The sequence below is a fragment of the Neodothiora populina genome, assembly GCF_041146345.1.
Source record: "Neodothiora populina strain CPC 39397 chromosome Unknown canker_contig_17, whole genome shotgun sequence".
Lineage (NCBI taxonomy): Eukaryota > Fungi > Ascomycota > Dothideomycetes > Dothideales > Dothioraceae > Neodothiora > Neodothiora populina.
In genome coordinates this window covers 987,616-1,011,855 of record NW_027191406.1, presented here as the reverse complement: position 1 = coordinate 1,011,855, position 24,240 = coordinate 987,616, and the positions used below count along the sequence as shown (strand labels likewise).

Here is a 24,240-nt window from a genome sequence, read left to right as displayed (position 1 = left end):
TGAGAGGGATGCATGCCGAACGGGCCCTGCACATCTTTGCTCGCTCTCAGCACTCCTGGAATACGAACTCCAGACTCGTCGGCGCTCTTGACAATCCCGAGTCGTTGTTTTTGTTCAGTAGCAATGGTCTCTTCAAGACCTGCCTCGTCCTGGGTCTGCTCCTTTACATCGACAGGAGGAACAGCATATACCAACTTTGACGTCTCATCAACACCAATACCCAGATCCCGAACGGCCGCAGCCCGAGATTCCTTGTCCTGCTCGAACCGCACAGCACGATCAACGGACAATCTGGCGGATAGCCAAAGCTTCCAGATGCGCCAGACGCTTCGTCGCTGTTGCTGAGGATGGAAAGTTGCGTCTCTGACGCGTGACTGTTGAGCCTGAAGAGTGCGGAATGTGGTCAGATCTGGTCGCACGAATTGGTTGTTCGAAACGCTGGCAGACTTGAAAAGACGTCGCAATGAATGTGCTGAGCCCATGATAGCTGCATCGTTCACGCTTGGCTCCTGTGCCGCTTTCGCGACAGCTTGAGTCGGAAGACCAAAGATGCTATAGGATCTTTCGTTCGAGCTCTCGCCGCCTGATCGTTGATTCGATGATGCGAAAAGTACAGATTGGTTGAATCTCTGCACGGACTGGGGCTCATGAGGTGTTTGTAATGTCACTGGTGGATACTTTCGCGCGAGTTCGCGATTGTGGCGTGCGCTTTCTTCGGTGAAGGCAGATAACAAGACCTCGGAAGGCAATTGGAACAAGGTACTTTCTCCGTCCACCAGAAGTACAGCATCTTGATCCTTGATCTTCCGTTGCGTCTTGAGGTAGTGTGAAACATCGGGTATCCCATTCTGGTCATTCGTCGAGTTCCTCGGGGTAGGAATGATAGTCTGCCCTTCCGGCTGGTTTGCGGGTGGCTCATATCCCACCAAGGTAGGTGGGGGATAGTTTAGGATGTATGATGACAGAAGGCATCTGCAAACACCCGCATTGATCTTGGGGGCATGTATGAGTAAATGGAATTGCGGGTTTTCTTTCTTCAATCGAGCAGGAACTGTCTTGTGCTCTCCTGACTCGAGATCGATCGTAATGTTAGAGATCTGCAGCGTTGCCGGCTTCGCAGCACTCTGGTCCTGCAGGCCAGACGATGCGGACTTGTTCCATGAAGGAAGTCTTGCTGCAGAGATGTTGCCGTGACTCGCTCGCCATGTCCAGCATGTGATCAGCAACAAGATAGAAGTCAAAATCAAAGCTCTCCATCGAGGAGCCTTTGCCACATTCAGGACAGCCTGTCCATACTTTCTGCATCTGCGCTGTGGTGAAGTAGGAGAAAGTTGCATAACGAAAAGCTGATGCGGGTATATAGTTGAAGCAAAAAAGAATAAGATGGGAACCAGAAATGACAGTCACAATACGAAATTCTTTACAATTCAATCGATAAAGAAAACAGGCACGAGTATGGGAGAATGAATGACACAACGAAAAGCAAGCAGGAGATGGGAAGACTACCAGGAAACAAAAATACAAGAACACAGATGCGCAGACATGATGATGAATTTGTACCGACGAACCCACATGGATCTTCACCCCAAGTTTACGCGCTCATGGATGTCTCGTGTGCAAGGTCCCTTGTGGCTGTCACAAGAAGTTTGAAACGCGAAGGCAGGCTGATCGGTGGGTCTTCATTCCCGGGCTTGACGCAGACAAGGGTCGATCATCTCGTGTACCACGAGTAGATACAGGTACCATCCTACCGTATTCGTAAGTGCTGGGTGGAGATCACGAGAGGTATAGAACGGTCGCATCCTTGCAAGTTACAGGGTCTCAAGATGGTTGAGGATCTTTCGAGGACGAACGGGTCGGATGTGGTAGTGATGAGATGTGCTGTGCAAGAGGCCGCGTCAGGCGGCTATCGCAACACATGCGACGATTCAGCAAAGAGGCACAGAGACGTAAGCCGGATATTGTTGATTTGATCGATGTACGAATAATGACAATCATCTTTTGCAAGTCCTTGATTTCGACATTGTTACCGGGAGACATTGAAAGTAAAAGACATGATCATCAGGGGGAGTCGTTGACATGGAAGAACGGTTGGCTTTTTGTTCTGATGATTTTCTTCTGATTCGGGATTGCGAGCTTGGATTTGCTTGATGAGCTTGGCTTCATGCTGCCAAGAACTTCTTCCCTATCATTTTCATAGGTACTATAGAGAGACGCACCACTGAATGATGTACACCTCCCCGTCCGGGGCTCCATAGAAGAAAGAAGAGCTCAGAGCAGTGATCGGAATTCGAGACTCGGTAAGATCTCGATAGGTGCGACGGTTGTGCTACGCTGGGCTCTGCTCGTTTCACTGCTGCCGCTACTTCATGATCTCCCGGTGCAAAGGTCTCAGATGTCGGTGCCACCACATGCCACACATGTACACAAGAACAGTCGACTGTATCCTCGTAGTCTACAACGATAGTTAGATGCCTCAGGAGTCGTCATGCTGATTCTGCGACGATTTCTCTGCTGACCACCCCGTTGACCTTTTCACAATCCTAGCATGGTCTTCCGCCCTTTGGCACTAGAGTCACGAGTCATGCACTATGAGGGATCTCATACCGATAGAAGATTGATATGGGGTTCAAGCTGTGCAATGAAGTAACGAGATGATTCGATGATATTATTATCAGCTACGGGATACCAGTGCCACGAAAGTGATATGTCAGGTGAATACCTAGACACAGTAATAGCACATGCCAAGAGATTTACAGGTCCATCCAAACCCCGACTTTAATCTCCGGCGCAAAGTCGAGTTTCCACGAGTTTATTTTATTTTATTCTATTAAATTACTCCAGCAGAGCAGTTGCTGATCCACCCCAATCCCCTCCCTGCTTTTCATTGTTGCAAGAGAAGAAGACAGACGACAACATGGAGCGCAAAGACACCAAAACCCTGACGCCGGAATACCTCTTCGAGCACCACATCTCGACCCGCAAGCCGCTCGTCATAACCGGCGTACCGACAGACCCGGAGTTCCTCGCCTACCAGAGATGGACAGACATCAGCTACCTCAAGCAGAATGCGGGCGACGCAAGAGTCAAGGTCGAGCCCATGCACGCCAGCAAGAAACAATACGGCACCGACGTCGAGCGAGTCAAGACGACGTTCGGGGACTTTCTCGAGTCGCTGAGCGAGGAGAGGGACGTCTACGATTATTTGACGACGCAGTACGCTGAAGAGAAGAATGACGACGAGGAAGAGGAAGACGATGACGATGAAGAGGCAGAAAACACACTCGACGAGGACTTGGCCGCCACTGCGTTTCCTGAGCCTGTGAGGTCTCTGCTCAGAGACGTTCCCCTCACTCCGTCCCTCATGGGCAATCTCTCTCTACAACAAATGAACCTCTGGGTCGGCAGGACCAGGTCATCGGGCGCCAGCTCTGGTCTGCATCATGACTTCCACGACAATCTTTATATTCTTCTCAAAGGACGCAAACGCTTTGTTCTCTTCCCGCCCGACATGGCCAAGCACGCCAAACCATATGGCCAGTTGGAAAAGATTCACGACAACGGCTTGATCGTCTATAGACAGCCGGGCCTCGACGAGTCTCCGGGCAAAGATGGCATCAGAGCAGACGGACTAACGGAAAGAGACGCCGCCGAGATCAAAGTCAAGGCTCTGGAGAAGAAGATGGATCTGCTGAGAGATCAAGACGGGACAGACGCAGAACTCGAGGCGCTGGAATTATTCTACGATGAAGCTGTCGACAAGATGATGGATTTCGCCATGGAGGAGGCGCAGGGCGAGGACGACGACGACGACGACGACGATCTCGACGACGAGGAAGAAGACGACGAAACGGACAATCTCAAAGGCGACGAACAATTCGAGGGACTGATGCAAAAGATCAGCGCCCAAATCAAAGCCGACGCGCACGCCTCCTCTTCATCTCTTGCGAACAAGCGAAAAGCAGAAGACGAGCTAACGCCAGACGCCAAAAAAGCCCCCAAGCCAAACAGCGAAGACGAAGACGAAGACGAAGACGAAGACGAAGACGATTTCCCACTCAACGATGACCACGACGATTACGACGACATGTCAGAGAACCAACAAGACGACGACGACGACGAAACGAACCCTTTGAAACCAAGCAGCAGCAGCAGCAACAGCGAACCCCTCTCCTTTTCTCAAATCCCTACCCAAGAACTCCACCACCACCTCTCCTTGGCAACACCGACCATCCCGTGCGCATCTCTAGCTTCCGCTCCAGAACCTCTGATCGTAGACCTCAAAGCAGGCGAAATGCTCTACCTACCCACTTCATGGTGGCACGAAGTGACGTCGTTCAGCGACGACCACGAAAACAACAACAAAAGCAATGGATCTGTATCTGCAAAAGGAAAAGGAAAAGGAAAACAACGACTAGAAAACGATGCGAACATCCACATGGCGTTGAACTACTGGTTTCACCCCCCTGATCGGTTGGATTCTTTTGCGTTGCCTTACTCCGACGAGGTCGTTTGGGAGTATTTGAGCGCCGAGGTGCGCAGGACTTATGAGATGCTTCTGGGGAAGGCGGGGAAATAGCGGTCCTGTTCTTTTTGTGTACCTACCATTGGTTGAGGGCATTAGTGATGAAGCAGGGACTATAGGAACTTAGGTACTCTGCGTATCTTCTGAAACAGGAGAAATGAAAAACAAAGAGAGAATTCATGGTCTCTATTCATCTCATACGAACCGTTCTATCATACCATCATAGCTACGACCGAACAGCAAAAAGGCCGCGGTAAACTCCCGTTCCTTTCATGCCATTCATCCGTCCATGACTACCACATTTCCTCATATGACCTCGTGCGTGGCTGACAACGACAGAAAAATGATCAAGAAGAAAGCTGTGATATGACGGCGTTGCTCCTGACACCTCTACACGCCTGATCTTGTGACGTCGTGTGGATATTGATTGTATGTGTTTCCCAATAATGAGGCGAGTAAGACGAGTGAGCTCGGAAAAGCAAGCGCGGCGGTCCTTCAAACCATACGCCCGTCGAGTGTTGGCAGGGTGTTATTGTTCCCCTGAGATGCCGAAGAAAGAAGAAAAATAGAAAAACATCCAGCAGCAGAGCCCTGGTCAAAATCACGTCGACTCATGTCATTGTTAAAAAGAAGAAGAAAAAGGGCTCAGAAATCAGCCAGCCCGGTGCCCTCGGACAACTTGCGCACCCTCTCCCTGACAGCCTCAAACCCACGCACCGCGTCGAGATGTTTCTCGTGTCCGATACTCCAATGCGCCCTGACGCGCTCGTCCTCCTCGACACTCTTCTTGTAGTCCAACCATTTCAGCGCGCCCACGCTCTCCAGCTCCGCGGCGCCGCGCAAGAGCATCTCCCTGGCCTCGACCCGACGCTTGTCAAAGTGACCCACGATGGTCCCGTCAAAGTCATGAAACCTAGTCATGTAACGAGAAAACACTTCGCAGTAGCGCTGCCAGGACTGTTTGGTCAGCTTGACGGGTGCCTCGGGCGCGATTGGCAGTTTGGGCAGGACGAGGAGTTGTGGGGCGTAGCTCTTGGTTGGCAAGGTCGTGGATGGCTTGGACTGGAACGGCAGAGTAGAGGCCACGTCGGCAAGGTCTGCCAGGCCCGACCCCGTGGTGGACTGAGACAGAACATCGGCGAGATCGTCAAGCTTGGTCCTCAGCCCAGTGTTGCTACTGTTTACTTCACCTAGACTTGCACTTTTACGCAGGTTCGACGGGTCCACTTGCACGAACTTTGGCTCTTTCTTTTGAGAAGCAGATGCTGTAAAGTCGAACGTAGTGCTAGGGGCTGGAGAGATACCGCCCATGTCAATGTCCATGGCATCCTCTGCAGGTACAGGCTGAGAAGCTTGTGGTTGAGCAGGAGCAGTCTTCGTTGTCTGAGCTTCCCTGTCGTTGGTGCTTTCGTCTTCGACCGGAGTCACGTTGGCAGGCTTGGGCATAGTCGCCGGGATTTTCACGGCCGACGTCTTTGCGCTAGCTTTTCTGTTGCCTCTCGATGAGGGTCGCGAGGAAGTGGGCGCGGTCGAGCTCGATCTCGAGGGCTCGGGCTGTAGAATCCAAGAGGGGTTACTCATTGTCTTTGCCCACTCATCGGCACTAAACTTCACGGGATTCTGAGGCGGTGATGGTGCTGGTGGGGGAGGCTCCGTGTTTGTGCTGCCGCTATAAGCAGCAAACCCACCCCCATTCGACTCCGATGTAGCAGATCCATTGGCTTGCGTCCTGAATATCCTCGAAGACTTACGAGTCGGAGAAGATGGCTTTCTAGCAGGTACAGGAGCGGCGAACACATTGGGGGCAGAGAACTTGCCCTCCCATAGGCCCGGAGTAAAGTCCGTGTTGATCGGGCCATCGCCTTTGCTTGTCGCCGTGCTGTTGACTCCAGGCGTGCCGAAGGTGCTGGCGTCAATCGGAAACGTAAAACTAGATCAGAAAGAAAATCAGCAAGAAATCCTCATGCCGAGCGTTACGACAAGAGAACGATGCAAAAACAGAATCTTCATGGCAAAACAAACCATGTATTGGCACTGCCATTCACCATAGGAGGATTCTTTCCATGAGAAGCAGGCTTGAAAAAGGACAAAGGATCGAAAAGACTGGGTAAACGAGCCTCTCCACGAACTCGAGGTGTTCCATTCGGGACCGATGTTGAATTAAGCCCTGGACACTCCACATTCGAGGGACGCCTGTGTTCCTGTGGAGAAATACCTGACTCGTGAAGATGTGATGGTGGTTTCACAGAAGAAGGAATCGCCCAGGTACCAATGTTGGCCCATTCAGACTTTACAGGAGTCGAAGCACGAGAAGACTTCGAAACAGGAGTGGCTGGTGGAAAATCAAAACGCGAAAGGGATGGAGGATCGTACATTGTGTTTCTGCCCTGTTCCGCAGGCTGGCCATTGGCTGCTGAGCCGGTAAAAGTGGCCTTGTGGCCAGCTCCAGCACCATCGGTTGCGCCTGCATGCGGCTTGTTGCCTGCCAGATTGCCGGGTGAAGCAGATTCGAATCTCGAGGTCTTGAAGGGTGAGGCGGTCCGGCTACTTGGAGGCACGGGGGTACGTCGTGGTCGGGGCGCGAAAGGATTGGGCGCAGATGGGGTGCTAGGCTTTGTCTGCGCGTTCGCATTTTCAGGCGTTGTGGCCGTCGAGTCGGTTGCAGAGCTGGAGTTGTCGTCCGAATCGGAGTCAATAATGACAGGTTTCTGGGCAGAGCCGTTCGCTCTAGACGTGCTTGTTCTCGCAGCGGACTCCCTCGTCGGGGTACTCTGGCGCAGGTTGTCGCTGGATGTGAATCGTTTCTGGCCGGGATGGAAGGAATATGGCGTCCTGACCCTGGAGCCTTCGGTGTACGGAGCATCATTGCTGTAGCTATGAGATTCGGGCGTTGGCTCAGGATCACGAGCAGGTGGCGGAGGAGGGGGTGGGAAAGCGCGTGTGTCATCCGACTTTGTCCTCGCTCGAGTCGAGTAGTTGGCGGTGCTGCCGGCCTGGCCTTCGTCACCGCCAGACATGGGGTTGAATCCACCTCTCTTGGGGGTTTTGGTGGTGTTACTCCGACCCATGCCAGGTTTGCCTGCATTCTGTTGCTGGAAGTCTGCCCATGAAGGCGGTGCGCGGTCCGAGGACGACGAGGCTCCTGGCGCTGGCCGATAATTCATGCCCGCCCGAATCTCTTCTTCGGTGGGGAGACGCGTGTCGTTCCTCGGCGGAGGAGCGGGACGTGGCTTTTGGGGTGAGGCGCCAAATGCACCTTTGGGCTGCGGCCTTGTGTATTGACTCTGCTGCTGCTGCTGCTGCTGCTGCTGCTGCTGCGCTTGCTGCGCAGACCCCTTCTTCTCCGTGTACATGCTCTGCCACGCACTGAAGTTGCTCGCCTTGTCTCCCTCTCTCTTGCTCGTGGGTGCAGGGGGTCGGGGGGAAATTTGTGAAACGATCAGCGCCAGGGGTGGCACCAGGTCGCCATCCGGGCGGGACTCCCGTGCTCGCGTTGCGCTTGGGAGGAGGGGCAAAGCCGCCACTCGAAGGAGTCGTGTATGCCTGAGGCCTGGCAGCTGAGGCAGCAGAAGCGGCAGTGCGGCCGAAGGTGGGTAGAAGTCCTGCCTTCCTGCGATCCGAGTCGTATTTGGCCTTGGAGGCGGGGTCCTCTAGGATCTCATGGGCAGCCTGGATGGCCTGGAACTTCTCTACCGCTCCTCCCCTGTCGGGATGGTGCTTCAGAGCGAGCTTGCGGTACTGCTTCTTGATGTCTTCAATCGTGGCATCGGCGGGCAGTTCAAGGGCAGCATAGTAGTTGATCTTGATGTCTGCGCGTAGCGGCATGATTGCGACAAGACGCTGTGACACCCTTCATCCGGTGTCCGGGGAACAAGTGAGATGGTGAGGAAAAGTGAGAAGTAAATGACAAGAAGACAGATGGATGGTCGTCAGGGAGTGTGTTGTACAATGCGGCCTGACATGAAGTGGACGTTGACGCTGGTGGGGTGTGCCCAATTAAACAAATCCCTGCCTTTGATTGGGAGATGTGGGAGGCGGTGCGACAGGACCAAGGAAGCCGAGAGGAAGATCCTGAGGGTTGATGATTCCAGAGCAGAGGCAAAGACTTGTTTTCTCTTCTCGTCGTGGATTAAACAGGTTGCATCACAGAGTGTAGAGTGAATCAGACCCGACCTTCACCTGTTGTTTGGCCGACGTTTAGTTTGTCAACAGTACAATTTATGCTGTAAATGTCAAAGCTTCGCCAAATGGACGGTTACAAAATACGGCGAGAAAGAAGAAGACTGTGGAGCGGATCGAGTCTTGTCGTTGTTCAGATCCAGAAATTGGTCAAACTAGGAGACCATGAAACATGTACAAGGTATAGAGATGAGCGAATACACACCTCCAGACTTCTGGGTTTCACGCACAGGAATGCACGCCAGTAATTAGAGGCGTGACTCGTGTTTGGCTTCTGCTTCTGCCTTACCTTGCCTTGGTCTAGCTACCGCAGTTGCCTTGACCCATTCCAGGGCAGAATAGTCCATCCATCTACGATTATCAACCAATCAACTAACGCTGTAGTCGATCCAGTCAATCAAACAGGAACAAGCCAAACAGCACAGCACCGCATGCACTCGATGGACCTCTTCCAAGGCGACGGGAAGTCCACGCAATGCTGCTGCTGCTGCTGCTGCTGCTGCTGCTGCTGCGGGGCTCTGCCCACGCATCACATGTAAATGAATCCCACGCGCCCTTTCTATCCCCTCTAAAGAAACAGGCAGACAGGGCCGCAGCAGCAGTAGTAGCAGCAGCAACATCGCTAAACCTTACTTACCTCTTGACGCCCGACTGCGCCCCTGTATCTTCTTCATCTTCGAAGCTATCTTTGTATACCGTAAGGTATTCTTCCGAAGGACCAACCCACCCCCCTTCTTCCTGTCCTGCCATGATGATATGCAGAAGAAAAGGGTCTTGGACAATACCGGTGTGCTATTGATACATCAAACGCGCTGGTGTAGACAGCTCGTGCGAATGACGTAGAATGACAAGCTCGCACAGTTGCTAAACTGTGGTCGGGAGGTACCTTAGCAGATGATCATCGTACGTTCACTGTCAGAAGCCCAGTGCTGCTGGCCGAGGTATCCTGTCCTTTCCTTCCCTGAGTCACGGGAGTTGTGTCACTCGTAGAATCAGAAGCTCGAAATGAAGAAGAATCTTGGAAGTATTGGATCGAAAAACAACATGCTATTCCGCTTCTTTCGAAAAAGTTGAAACCAAAGGATGAACAATTTCTCAATGCGCTATACACCGCCGGACTAAAAACACTCAACTCCATTTTCCCCATGAGTCGCACTCTGCAACCCTGTCTTCTTCTTGCTTTCGGTCTGTATGCACAGTGCCTGTATATTCCTGCCTTTGACGCAGTATCAATTTCCCTCCTCTTGTATCTCAAAAGCGTCAAGGTCGAACACATGTACTTCTGGTTCGACCCATGTCAATAAGGGAGATGTAGGGAAAGGAGGGTAAGGTGAATGAATAGAACAAAATAACACCAACGAAAAAGAACTGGAACAAAAATAGTATAAGATCCCAGCGAGTAACATGGAAAAAAAAAATTGAGGTCGACTGACAAGAACAAAGCTTGTGAGACACTCCGCAACACCATGCGCTCTGGTAGTCGTTGTATGTGTATATGCAATGGCCGTCACTTGTGCGCCCTCGATCATCCTCCAGCAGAAACGGGACAGAAAAAAGCTAGGAAAGTAGGTCAAAAACCGCGAAACAGAACAGAAAGAAAACGAGAGAGAAGATATAGAATGGCCATCGCAGTATAGATGAGTGCAGCAAGGGCTCGCCAGGCCCGAAGAAAGAGAAACAATCAGACAGTGAAACAAATGGGCCGTCGAACGCCGGGCAGAAACAAGATGGGTCAAGAACTACTCGAGGAGGACGACAGAAAGGGGAAAGGTGAGAAAAAATAAACAGACAAAACATGAAACAAGAACATGCCCTTGAATCAAACAGTGTCATAAGTCATGCTAGTCTCCTGTCAAAGACCAGTTCGAATAAAAATTGGCAGAAAACGCAGGACGGGCAAGGACGAAACCAAAACGGCTGGACCAATGTAAGAAGATGTTGACAAGACGCGGTGCGTGCAGCTGCGGCGTGGAACTCATGAGCGCGCCTGTCCGTCCTATGTTTTTCTCTTTCCTCCTCCCTTTTCTGAGTGTCTGTACAGCCCTTTGCTCAGAACACTGCGGCAAGCCCGCTCTTGCTATGTCTCTTCGAGAATCGTGGTTTCCGCCCTTTCAAGCTTTCTGTGTCTCCCGGATCTTTTCGCAATGTGTTTCTGCCCTCTTTCCCGCCGAAGCCACTAGGCCCTCCCTGCTGTTGCATGCCATCAACACCATCGCCCCCGCTAGCACTGGCCGGGCTGGAAACGCTCGATGCCAAATCGTTATACGCAGACTCACTGGAGTAGGAATGTGCGGCTGATTGAGACATGGCCACTTCTTTGGCCCGCTCGATCATTTCAAGCCATTCTTGTGTGCTGTATACGCTACCTTCAGGGTCCGAAGGCGTTGAGCGTGGATCGTCAAAAGAGAGGTGCTTGTCGCGCTAGTAACCCGTGTGTCAGTCGCTGTCGGCCCAGAGAGAGAATAGCAAAACGCTTACCGTATCAACACTCCATACAGTCAAACCTCGGCCGTCCACGTAGCTTTTCCATGACGTTCCAGGTATGAGCAGGTTTATCTCCATCTTGGCCTTTTTCTCGCCTCCGCCAGCTGCCGCGAGTATCAGTCTCGCGCTAGACGTGATGATGACCAGCCGCTCCCTCTTCTTCGTAGTGCTTCCACCAAAGAACCGGGAGAACTTCCTGTTCGGCGTCTCCTTCTGTTCACCATCTCCGCCAGGTTTCGTATTTGGCGAGTGTGGGGCTGGTGCTGTCAAGACGTTCATGTTTCCGAGTTTGAGGATGCGCTCGTTATTCCGCGTGAGCACAGAGGACCAGTCCAGGTCGAGCTGACTGGGAGGTGCGACCTCGGTGATGGCTCGTAGTTGTGGTCTGACTGGCTGAGTCTGTGGCGGCGAGAGCTGCTGAGGTGGAGACTGTACCGACTGCTGCTGCGGATGCATCGAATGTGACGGGGAAGGTGCGGGTGCCATTGCAATGCCGGGGATGTTGCCGAGATTCGTAGTGGAACCATTGTTGTTCAGACTGATGGGAGCAGACGGGGGAGGCATGTAGCTTCGTAGACGTGGAGCCTTCTGCTTCCATAAACTCTTGCCCCACTGGATGCCATCAAAGAAAGGATGTGACATGATGTGGTCGATTGGTATTCTTTGCGAGGGGTCGAGTACCAGGAGCCTCTCGATGAGGTCCCTAGCGATAGGAGGGAAGCCTTCAGGGAAAACGTAGTCCAGAGCAACGATTTTCTGAAATGTCTGATACTCGTTGCTCGCCTTGAAAGGTGGTCGCCCAGTCAGAAGTTGGTAGACAATGCATCCAAAGGCCCACAGGTCACTGGCCTTGCAAGCATTCTTGTCAGTCAGCAGCTCGGGGCTGACGTACTCTGCCGTGCCGACGAATGAATTTGCTCGTTCCTGGTCCGCACCATCCATGGTATCACCGACATTGTCATTTCCAGGTCCCCCGTCCATCGTCCGCTTGATGTCGAGGATTTTGGCTGTTCCGAAATCCGTGATCTTTGTGTGCATGTTGTCGTCGAGCAACACATTCTCGGGCTTGAGGTCTCGGTGGATGATGCCCTTGGAGTGCATGTAGGCGATGGAATCGAGTATCTGAGCAGAGTAGAATCTCGCACAATCTTCGTCGAAAGTGCCCATCTTCTTAAGAACGCCCAGAAGCTCTCCTCCATTTGCAACGTCCAAGACAAAGTAGAGAGATCTCTCGTCCTGAAAGGTGTAGTACAGCCTCACGATACCAGGGTGTTCGGTCAGGCGGTTCAGCGCATCTTTCTCGATGTTAACGTATTTGACCTTTTTCTCTTTGATAATGTGCCTCTTGTCCAGCACTTTAATGGCGTACTCCCGCATCGTTTGCCTGTCGGTTGCAGCCAGAACGGTACTGTATGATCCCTCGCCCAGAGTGCGGCCGAAATTGAAGTCCTTGACCCCCTTCTTGATAACTTTTTGCACTGGTCTTCCGTTAGCGTCTATCTCTTGCCGGGTGGCCACAGCGGCCCCCTTGTCTTTCCACTCCTCACTGCTCGGTAATGGACCACCTTCCATGGCGTAAGGAGAACCCTGTGGAGGAGCGGCAGTGCCGTTGTATGAAGGGGCCACCCTCCTCGAGCTCCTTCGGGGCAGTATCATCCCTGACGATGCCGGCATCTGCGGATCACCTCTGTAGCTCCGACTAGGCTGCCTGGTGGGCATCTGGCCGCCCATGGCGGCAGTAGCGGCAGATGCGGTGGCCCTCGAGGCACTCCTTGACAGACCCATGTTGGGCTGTGGCGGTTGTATGTTGTCATTGTTGTATCGATATGATGCGTGGGAGATCTGAGAACTGCTCGAGGCGTTGCCATGGTTGTAGATGGATAGCGGACGGGCCGACGTCCTCGGGTCGTTGGGATCGCGCATGCGGGAGCTGTATTGTGAGTTCTGAGAGTACTGGGATTGCGTATCGTAAGGCTGTCGACTCATGCGTGACTGGACATAGAAATGATCGGAGGACACCGAGGGGGCGCGGTATGGCTTCTGGGGGTTCTGGGGGTTGTATGATTCCAGCAGACCATCTCGGTGGGCTGCTCCTGGACTCGTGCCTCTGCTTGCTGCTGCTGCTGCACCTGTATTCATGACATTCGCACCCGAGATTGAAGCCGAGTCTGCGCTTGCACCAGGTGTTGCATATGCACCCACTCCCTGCTCGACATAGCTGTGGTACGAACCACTGTTGCTGCCGTTGTCGGATGAAATCTGCGATAAGCCCAGAGGCCGCTGCAAGTCTCGTATCGTGCTGCCAGACGACTGTGAGGAGATGGTAGGGCGTTTGTCTTCGATGGTTGAGCTGACAGGGGGCTGTGGTTGTGACGTGGAGGCAGTATGGAGAGGAGGGGCCGGGGGTTCGAAGACCTGTTGTGATTTTGGTTGTTCTGGTTGCTGTTGTTGCTGTTGCTGTTGTTGTTGTGGTAGTCGTAATTGTTGTGACTGCTGCTGCGAGGAGGAGGAGGTGGGCTGCTGCTGCGAGGAAGGAGGCTGTGAGGAAGAGGCGCCGGCAGCGGCAGCAACATCGACATCAACAGCGGGCTCGTCGTCCTCGTCGTCGTCTGGATTGGCAATACGCAAACCACCCAGAGACTGCGACAGACTCAGGTCGCCGTTCATGGCTTTTGGGTGGTTGATTGATTGGGGAGGATAGTGTCAACTGTTAAAGCGAGTGACAAAGCCAAGACGGCATTCAATAATAATCGTAAAGGGAAACCTCGAAGCTTCAGAGAGGCAGAGCCAAAAGCCAAATCCAGAGCCAAAAGCGACAAAGCCTCAGAGAGCCAGAGTCAGAGCCAGAGCCAGACGCCAGAAGAGACGCCAGAAGAGACGCCAAATAGGGCCACAGGGCCACAGGGCCAGAGCCAGAGCCAGAGCGTGGGTGGGTGATCGTCGTTTTACAGAAACGTCGTTTCGTCTTCTGTCCGTCTGCCGTCCTTCAGTAGTCCAGTACAGTAATAGTGTACAGTGGTCCCGCAGTCCCGTGGTCTCCCTTCTGACCACCTGCGACTGGCGATGTGCACACTTCTGACCACAGAGGGACAGGGACACTCCCAAAAGCACAGAAGCCGACAACCCACACGCCAACAAGCAATTGTGCTGTGCAAAAGCCAACGAGGGCACACTCCAGGATCGACAGCGGGCAGCGGGCGCCGGCTGTGTCGAGACGCGTACCTGTAGCAGCCTCTGTACCTGCTGCTGCTGCTGGTGATGATGATGATGATGATGATAATGCCGCTGCCGATGCTCGCGCTGCTACTGTGACTACCTATTATTGCTGCCTCCGCTACGCCTGCGCCTGCGTTGCTCTCTACTTGGATCAGACGGGATAGAACAACTGCGGGCTTTCAGGCTGACGACGACCCTTATGTTCTTTCGTCTTGTTATGCCGAAATCTAACAACTGGGACAACAAAAAAAAAACTAAATTTACTGTTCTACCATCGAACCAGCTCGATAACAATTTGTGGCGGCCTCACAAGTGCGACAGAGTGACAAGGCTATCGTGGCTTCTCGTGGTCTACCACTGTCAGATAAGGTACGGCAACGCAAGGAAATCTCTACGATAAGAAGCGGCGCGGCTCTCCATTCACACACGTTCTTGATTCGTCGTAATAATGTCTTGTGCAACTGTTGCCCCCCCCCCCCAGTGTCATTTACAGTACATTAAGTGTACGGAAGACCTACCGTAATCGTACCTGTCTGCCCTTGGTCGCATTGGGTTGCATCTACGAAGCTTGGGCCAGGTCCAGTAATCATCCTCGACCATTCATATCACTTCCATGGCTTGTCCTAGCTGTCCATCTACGGATATGAACAGCTATCAGTGTTGTTCCTCTGTTCCGGCGAGATGTCACTCCAATCCTCTCCTATATCTGCTTCCACATCCGCTCTGATGATATTCGGCTACTAGACCATGTATCCACTCTCTCCTCTTCGCACAGTCATCGATTGACCTCATAGGCGCCACATCTAATATGAGATTTGTGCTGTTACACACCGCCAATGCTATTTCTGGTAACAGCCCACGCGACTTGTTGGTCGTCTTGGCATGCACTCGCTGCGAGTCCCGACTTTCTGCCGACTTCCTTCCTCACATCCGTGAATGTCAACGCGACGCAAGGAGCACCAAGCTGTGAGACACATCCCCAGCCTCCTGAAGAGCAAGCAGAGAAGGCCGAGGGACAAGTCGAGCATTTAACATTCTTGCAATGTCCTGCTATAAGAAATTCGCATCGCATTTCATGTGAACTGAGCAGGAGGTTATGATTTTCGTGCGCTGCGGATTATTTGTGTATCGATCGAGGCAGGTATGGCTCTGATCGCACTTTCCTCCACGTTATTTCTTTGAGCAAGATCATCTCCCACGAATGCGCTCCCCTTTTTCCCTCAATGAGTTATTGCTCTGTATTTTCTTTCAGGTAGGAGCCGTCGTCGTAGTTTCCATATTCTTGCGTCTATCCTTCTACTGCGAGCTATGCCACTTTTATGACCTCCCCTGAAGTTGAGTGCGTGCGTGTTCCTAATCATGTCCCCTACGTCGGCAATATCATCTCGTACAACCTTGAAAGCCGTCGTCCAGGATGTTTCGCCCTACTCCTTCGAAGCTATGCGTCACGACAGCTGATATACAAGACCTCAAGTCCCGCATAGCAAGACGACCGACAGAGCTTGGACCCGCCCAAGGTACAGACTGGTTCACTGTGCAAGCATCTCAGCCCTCACAAAACTCAAAGCCTCCTGTGTGGCACAAAGGAATCCTCCGCCCTAGCCCTCGACGTCCCATTCGTGGTGCCATATCTTGTGTGAATCCATCTCATGCTCACGTCTCCCCGCAATTCGCACCCTTCACTGACACGTCGAGTGAGCTCGAAGAGGACACTTTGTCTGATACTCAATTGCATGATCGTGATGTTAGCAGTCTCACCGTTGCAGAGAGTCTTGCAGAGGCTAGGCGTGCCATCGATGCTGTTGACGCAAATCGTGATCAAACAGCTGCAAGCTCCAGGTCGAGTCTGAACCCAAGGGCTGAGGGACTTTCTCACCGAAACTCGGGTCACTCCTACTTCGATTTGCCTCTGTATACATCTGACAACAGCGGACTAGAAGGCGATGGCGGTTTGCCTCCAAGACTTGATGGAAGCAGCGAGATGCCCTATCGATCTCGTGGTGGCCATGCTGACGATTCTTACTACGATTCGACTTCTCGTAACTTAGGCCTTCCAGACGAGTGCGGACTGCCTCATCTGCCAAGGATGATGGGTCACGATGAGGCCTTCACTCTGCCAACGTCATTGGATCCTATGGCACCTTCTTTCATCCCCAGGATCAAATTCGGTTCAGCGGATGATCCCGACACTCGACGTGCTGCTTCTTACGCAGTCAACAATCGAGGCGCGCAGTCACTTCGGCCTCGTAATCCAATTTTGCTAGATCCGGATAACAGTCAGCTTGATCCAGCGTCTTCATATGCTCCTCGCACTCGTGCCCAGAGATCGCCATACGATGATCAACAACCCCAACGCGACCGCGAGTACCAGAGGCAGCGACCTAGTAGCTTGGGTCGTCGATCGGACCTACCAGCATCATTGTCGGGTATAGTGATAGACAGATATCTTGTCATGAAGATACCAGGATCATGTCCATCTCCCCTCTCAACCTCCTCACCTACAGCTTTACCGTCGGAGCGGGAGATGCTGTCTCATGACCTGAGTCCAATCGATCAAACAGATCGGCAGTATTCGCGTGATGTTCCTGATGCGAGGAGCAGACCCATCGGAGCACGTCGTTCGTCTGCAAGGTTAGTGTCTTCTATTGGAAGCCACTCAGTCCCGGATTTATTTGACCCTTCACTACGTGCTTCAATGATACATTCCAGACACAGCTCGCTTTCTTGGGACAGACCGGCATCAAGCAATGGAATTTCAGAGCCGGCTAGTCCAGGCCGCAACAGGATCCGAAGAGACCTTGTACCACCCGATGCTCCACTCGCTCCAAATGCGCGTCGTAGATACCCATCTCAAGCATACTATCTCAATCATTCACCCTTGGATGAGTTGACAGCTGCTCTGCAACAATTCTCCTCTGTATCCACAGACCGACATTCTTCAAATAGTCTACAGCCATTTCGAGGACGTCTTCTCAGTGGCGGACTTGGTTGTTCCGAGGACTCCACGTACGATGAGGGGGGCGTTGGTAGTGATGAGGACGAGGAAGTGCCGCCTGTCGGACACGTCTCGGATTCTCGAAGACTCGAAACCCTTCCCGCCTTGATCGCACCAGCCAGTCGTGCGCGTGAGCCGACTATCATAGCATCTTCGACTCCCCTCGGATTGACTGGCGCGTCACAACATCTTGCGAGCAGATCTCCGTCTGCATCATCTGTCTACTCTGTGGGCTCGATCCCACTTCCCGATCCGTTGTCTCCTGCGCGCATGTCGCCTCTGACATCAGGCCCCACATACTCCTTGCCAACAACATCAATGCCACCTGCGCCACCTTCTTCGAGTCCGCCGCACCAAGATCTTCCTAGTGGCCCGCAGGCGTTGCTCATGCAATCCACTCAGCGTAGGACTCCTCCCCGTCGCGGTGCTTTAACATCTCCTATTGTCCCAAGTGGACTGCATGCTCGGCCAGGGACGACTCCAAGCTTCAGGATCTACGATGATGAGTTACCTGCAGCAAGACAGCCTCAAACTCCTGCAGATGTCAGTAGATGGCGCCCATCACGACCACCAGCTGCAAAGACACCCAATCCGGTCCTGAGTCCAGCTTCCAGCTTAGAGACGAGCTCCAATCGTAGGAGTTACCCGGCGTCGACATCGGCACCATGGCCTCGCCTTGAGCCCAGCACAGCAGAACTCACTGCCATCCCTTTCATGTCACCACGTTATGGTGCACGACGAACTCTTATGCCACCGCGCCAGGGCCAGATTCATCCTTCTGTTTTCGGTGACCGGGAGAACAAGGTTGACATTGATCCTTTCATAGCCTTGGGGGCCGAGCGAGAAGGCTGGCATAATCCGAGAGCTGGAGGCAGTGTGCCTATGAGGCGCAACCTTCCATTAGTCCCGTTGGATAACCCATCGCAGCCTCGTGGACTTTAAGCAGGGGAAAGCCAGTGACTTTAGCGATTAGCATGGTGGGTAATGAGGGTATTGGTGTTCCAGGACAAGGGAGGTAAACTATCATTGGATGAGCATTATTGGATTGTTACTGTCATTCTTCTTCTTTCACTAGCATATCAGCCGTATGATAACGACGCATCAATATTAACCAGAAGAAATAGCCTCGTCATGCGAGGGGTGGATTGGACTCAGCACCACCATGTTTCGTTCCTTGAATTGGTATAGAGTCAAAGAAAACTCAGCCATGATCGTCCATCATCATCATGAGGGTACACTCGAGTGGTATACTTTCCAATAATTATGCTCGTCACACAGTTCAGGGCTAAGACACCAGACCGACAGGGTGACCCTGTCACTGCACTTCTCACGCAGATTGCTCCAGACGATTCCCGAGTCACGAACAAGAACATAACTTACATCGTGCATCACAACACCTTTCCGCAATGAAGAGGAGACCCTGCATACGTATCATTTAGTACAGACCGGAGTAGACTTCATACGAAATGTTTGTGGGATATACAACCCACTCTCAATCCCCTGAAGGAGCACTTAATGCAAGGGAGAGTAGAACAGGAAGGTTATCTACTACAGAAGACTACTGACTCCAGGATTAGCGGGAAAGAAAAAGGGAAAGAAAGGAAGGGATAGATGTTGAACATGTGATACGGTATGCAAGATGGGATATGAATGACAGAACTGGATGACAATAGCGGGTTTTACATCTCATGGATACATTCTCTTCTACTTTCCAGAATGTGATTAGGAATTCGGACTAGGGCATGTAGAGAAGGGAGGGGTTTGATGTGATAAGGCGAGATTGCGATGTTTTCCTTTTTGAAGAGTTTGGATACAGCCCTTGGCAGAGAACCACATTAAGAGGAGAACGTCGGATTGTTGTGGTATGCTTATTTATGAACCTGGTTGCGGCGCTTGGGAAGGATATGTTCGTGGTATGTAACTCGTTGTCCATTTGGGGGTCTTTCTGCTTATCTTCGAAATGTGTTTGTCGTCTGTCGAGAAAGTTCCGGCAAGAGTTCTTGGAAGACACCATTCTCCGAAGGAGCATATGATCAGTGGTCCGAGGTGGGGAGACTAGCCGATCGAACATACAGCCTTGTAAAAGTAGAGGCAGGGGAGAGAGAGAGAGAGTTGCTAGCTTACCTACCGGTGCAATGAAACGATTGGCAAGAGCTTTTGTTCATAGGAAGAAGCAAGCGAGGTCGAGGTATGAAGATTTCAACGGGGAGATAACTTGTCTTCGCATCAAAGAACAGTATGCGGGGATGAACTTACAGTATCTCTACAACATCCCCTATAAGCATTAATCACTTGAAACAGAGCAATCAGACGGATATCTCCTTTGGACCCCAGACCACACGCACAGCCGTTGTCGACTGGTTCCGAAGGGCAAGGTTTCAGACATGCATTGGTGTCGCGACAATCTCACTTTTGTATAGTGAAGATGTGCCCACCACGTGAAACTGTCAGGACAGGGGAAAGGCTTCCAGAGGCACACATGATCGTGGCCCGTTGTCTAGCACCGATTGGAAGATTATGAACGTTTGTTGTAATCTTGGGGAAACGCTTGGGCTGTAAGTGCTATGATGAGGCTCTTTTGCTCATCTTGCATGTTGAAGGCTTCTCTTGAAGAAGCTATGTGAGACGATGAAAGCATAGTGGTTTGTTTCTGACGAGCATGGCAGAGTCGCATGATGAACATGACATATCTGTGTATCTTGCGGTGACATTAGTATCTCCGCCTTAGTAATGTCAGGGGAATCTGTCGATCTGCCTCTCTGATTTGTTTGTACCACTATGATATGAGAGGACATCGGGGACGACGACGTTACCATGTAACGGCACATGTCCTCCGCAGCGCACACGCTGCAGTAACGTTGCGCAGAGTGTGATTGCTCCATGCGCAGAAGCATATCGATCATGCTGTTCTCGAAAATTTCGGCTGCTGGTACTTCCAAGCCTATACTCATTTCGGACTTGACTGCCAGAGCTTGGGGAACAAGAGCTGTGACATTGTGCATGGGCGGTTGATCAAGAGAGCAGTTGGCAGCAGGCAATTATACGCGCGTCGTTAGTCCTGACAAGAGGCGCGCTTGCATGGAAGCTTGTACAGTAGTAGCGCAGTCAGTGCTACGAGTGCTTACAGAGTCTTACATTTTCTCTTCCTGTATTGATTAATCCAGATTGCGCTGCAAAACTTCTGAGAAGCGCGTCATGTGGTGTAGCTGGACTGACTGCCCTCACATAATGCGATGGATCATTGTCGTCATCTCTGACTCTCTCTGACTCTCAACGCGGTACAAATACGAATGAATAGAGCGTCGGAGGCGCTGTGAAACTAAGTCTCTGCACCGGGGGCTAGGGAGGCGGGACGGTAGCGAAGCGGTCGGAGCCTACGGCATGCAGCTGTAACTTCGATCTGGCTGCTACTAACGATGCTGCATCTTGTCAAACTATGGGGGAGCGAACGGAGCTTCTGGTGCAGCTTTCTGTCCAAGTCATACATTGGTTTCGGTATAAAATTAAGACATAACAGACCTGACAGTGAGCATCACAGGATGAAGTCATCGGATCTGTTTACCTCAAAAACAAGAGTCGGGCACAATATATTATCCACGTCAAGTATTTTAGATGAACCCCGGACACGGTGGGACGATCTTGCGGTCAGCACTAGAAAAACGCTTTGAGCACATATGATGTAAGATAGGCGGTGCCTGGAGTTCAACCTCGACGGATCAACTCGAACTACATCCCTTGGCAAGCTGCGACGTGCACAGCATGCAGTTGGCGCAGAACAGAACGTGTCGATGTGTGCTGTCTGTACAACAAATACGGCTTGTATACACGTGCATCCAAGTTTTTGAATATGGTCTATATGATATGCAGAAGTTCAGGCTGGGGTGCTGTACTGTATGCGATTGGCGTAGTGGTGATCAGCCCCCTGTCTCTAGGCTAAGTCCAGCCATGACACCGGCATCATTGTGCACGGAGGACATGAGCACAGATGAGAGCACAGTCTTTTCAGGGTCAACATTCCACCATGATACTTCGATAGCTTATGGTCGTCATTAGTGATCATCGAAATCCTTTTACGTTTTACGAAGGAGAAACAACTCGATAGTCGCCGAATTGCTGGCGATGGCCAGTGGAGCCTATGACATCTACTGTGTGTTGCGGGTGTGTGTAGAGATGACCGTGCTCACATATCATGTGTGCGGGGAAACCTGAGCCAAGATCCTGCCCTACACTATGAGATCTCAACCGAACCGGCCTCCCTTGCTTGAAGTCCGACTCAGCCGTGTAACCACAATCGGCTATCATCAGCCACTGCTTCGAGTTCGCAAATGAGATTGGGGTAGACAGGCAAGTGGAAAGTATAGAGTGAACCATGGAAAGTAGTCGCCCGTGCTGTCAACAAGGCTGGTAAAAGTTGTCAGAGTTCGCGCGATGGAGACACGTGCATCTCGGTGCTGGCTGAGTACGGCGAAACAAGCTTTTAGAGGAGCTACAACCAATTTCCTTTGTTGACATGATCGCTTGCGTACGATTGGTCTGCCATTACTTTCCCCTTTGCTAGTCTGACCGGCCCGCAGCTCTAATGGTAGTCCAGACCTTGCGCAGGACCCTGTTTCGATACCCAGGCACAAACAGGTTTGCAAGGAACCAGATATCTTAGTGCAGGACTTGTTTTGCATCACCAAAGCTTACAGGGTTAATTGGCTGATCGATATTGCTTCGCGTGCATGAGGTGGTAGGTCACACCTGAAGACTTTGAAAGTGATTTAAGTCTCCCAGCATCCCAGGTACACTCTCCATCTCCTCCTCGCAACTCATCCACAGTCGCAAGTGCTCTTCATATACGACCTACGCGCCGTCGTCGTCAATCGAACGTTACAACAGTCTGCCCATCTCAAACTCACCCAGACACTCCACAATGAAGAGCTTCGTGATCGCAATTGGCGCTGCCGCCCTTGTCGCCGCGCAAGATTTGAGCGCGCTCTCCGGCCTCTCTCAATGTGGTGTAAGTAACCTTCTTGCCCATGGCATCGAAACGTGGAACGCGTGGACTGACATCTACTCAAGCAAACTTGCATTCAGAACATGCTTGGTGCAGCATCCGCGCTCGGTTGCTCTTCAACCGACATCTCTTGTCTGTGCAGCAACCCAGACTTTGGCTACGGCATTAGAGATTGCTCCAATGAAGCTTGTGGTGCCTCAGACGCAGCTCAGGTTATCAGCGTCGGTCAGAGCTTCTGCCAGCGTACGTTTTATGTCAAACTTTGATAGTCCTGACTAGTAGCTAACTTTTTGGTCAGAATACGCGACTGCCTCCGGTAGCTCTGCTCCTGCTGCCACTGCCATCACTGCCAGCTCCAGCAGTGACGATTCTAGCGCGTCTGCCACTGCCACTGCCACTACCACTGCTACCGTTGGCACCGAAGGTACTAACGGTACCACAGCTGGCGTCGCTGGCTCCGGCTCTGGCACCGGCTCTGGTGCTACTGCCACCGTCCTTCCTCTGATCGGCTCCATCACCACTGATGGAAGCACCATCGCAACTACCACTGGCTCCACCACTGTCTCAGGCACTCCCGTCACCACTTCTGCCCTTGCCGCCACCGTCACCTCTGGAGGCAGCACCTTCACTACTATCACTGGCTCCTCTACCCTTTACAGCACAGGTGAGGCTGGTGCTGGTGGTAACGCCACCTCCACCGGTGGCTCCGGTGTCTCCGTCCTTCCTCTGATCGGTGTAATCACCACTGACGGCAGCACCATCACCACCACCACAGGTTCTACCACTGTTTCCGGAACTGGTGCTCTTGGCTCTGCTACCAGCGGTGCCAGCTCTGTCGCTTCCGGTGCTTCGTCCGGTGCCAGCTCTGCCGCCTCTCGTGCCTCTTCTGGTGCCAGCTCGGCTGGCTCTGCTGCTTCCTCTGGAGCCAGCTCTGCCGCTTCGGCCGCTTCATCCGGTGCTAGCTCTGCCGAGTCTGCTGCTTCCTCTGGGGCCAGCTCTGCTGGTAGCGCTGCATCCTCTGCTGCCGGTGCTGCTGGCTCTGCTGCCAGCTCCGCCACCTCCAACGCTGGTGTCCCAATGAGGACCGCCGCACCTATGCTCGGCGCTGCTGCCCTTGCAGCTCTTGCTCTTTTCTAAGTGTGAGGCTTGAACATATGACATTGCCCTCCTCACCGCGAGGTCCGGGAGACATGTTTTACGAGAGAAGAACACGCACGATAGTTAATTAATGTATTATAATGATACCCCCTGGCGTACATATTCCGGGGCGCCTACTTGGGTGAGGAAAAGGATAGCGCTATTGCGCCTAATCAACACCAATTTTTCAAGTTTTTCTGGATCGTGAGCTCGCTTGTGTCTTCTATTCCCCACTGCGTATAAAACTTTTCACCATCGCCCTTGGCATATAGTCTTGTGAAAATCCTGGTGTTTTCATATATTAGGATCTCCGCGGGGCAACGGTTTTAGTGTAGTATCGTCTTAACCATATTCCTGAGCAACAAGATATGATGTAGATCCCAATAAACGCTTATGAAAAAGCGCCACTGGATCTTTTGATCTAGGCTACTGAGTGAACAAGATGTGCGAGGGATTCATCAATGGTCAAGATAACCGTCCGGACTAAACTAAAGTAAGGTACGTTGATATGCATCAGTTCGGGTCAATCAGATAGTTAAGGTGTTGATACGCCTTATCTACCTACACTATCCTGTAGGTACAAGTACAGTACAGGGCCTACTACACGGAAGAGTGGAGCCGATCCCGCATGCATACTGGGGCATCTGACTTCACATCACGTCTAGTCGCTATAATCTTTGTACTGTCGCGCTGTTTCTGGAGAGG

At 52.1% G+C, this 24,240-nt stretch overlaps 5 protein-coding genes across 5 annotated transcripts; 3 read left to right on the top strand and 2 right to left on the bottom strand.

Moving 5' to 3' along the window:
- Nucleotides 1–2,917: 2,917 nt before the first annotated feature.
- On the top strand, nt 2,918–4,579 carry AAFC00_004248 (uncharacterized protein; the record flags this gene model as incomplete). Its single annotated transcript, XM_069343857.1, has 1 exon — nt 2,918–4,579. One exon carries the CDS (start codon nt 2,918–2,920, stop codon nt 4,577–4,579), a length of 1,662 nt encoding a protein of 553 aa, XP_069202407.1.
- Nucleotides 4,580–5,170: 591 nt separating this feature from the next.
- On the bottom strand, nt 5,171–7,878 carry AAFC00_004247 (uncharacterized protein; the record flags this gene model as incomplete). Its single annotated transcript, XM_069348441.1, has 2 exons — nt 5,171–6,455; nt 6,899–7,878. The coding sequence occupies 2 exons, from the start codon at nt 7,876–7,878 to the stop codon at nt 5,171–5,173; spliced, it is 2,265 nt and encodes a 754-aa protein (XP_069202406.1).
- A 2,875-nt stretch (nt 7,879–10,753) lies between these two features.
- On the bottom strand, nt 10,754–13,855 carry AAFC00_004246 (uncharacterized protein; the record flags this gene model as incomplete). The annotated part of the gene is made up of 2 exons (XM_069343856.1): nt 10,754–11,125; nt 11,183–13,855. 2 exons carry the CDS (start codon nt 13,853–13,855, stop codon nt 10,754–10,756), a joined length of 3,045 nt encoding a protein of 1,014 aa, XP_069202405.1.
- A 1,963-nt stretch (nt 13,856–15,818) lies between these two features.
- AAFC00_004245 (uncharacterized protein) lies at nt 15,819–18,341 on the top strand (the record flags this gene model as incomplete). The annotated part of the gene is made up of 1 exon (XM_069343855.1): nt 15,819–18,341. The coding sequence occupies one exon, from the start codon at nt 15,819–15,821 to the stop codon at nt 18,339–18,341; it is 2,523 nt and encodes an 840-aa protein (XP_069202404.1).
- Nucleotides 18,342–22,314: 3,973 nt separating this feature from the next.
- On the top strand, nt 22,315–23,535 carry AAFC00_004244 (uncharacterized protein; the record flags this gene model as incomplete). The annotated part of the gene is made up of 3 exons (XM_069343854.1): nt 22,315–22,401; nt 22,464–22,641; nt 22,697–23,535. The coding sequence occupies 3 exons, from the start codon at nt 22,315–22,317 to the stop codon at nt 23,533–23,535; spliced, it is 1,104 nt and encodes a 367-aa protein (XP_069202403.1).
- Between the last annotated feature and the right edge of the window lie 705 nt (nt 23,536–24,240).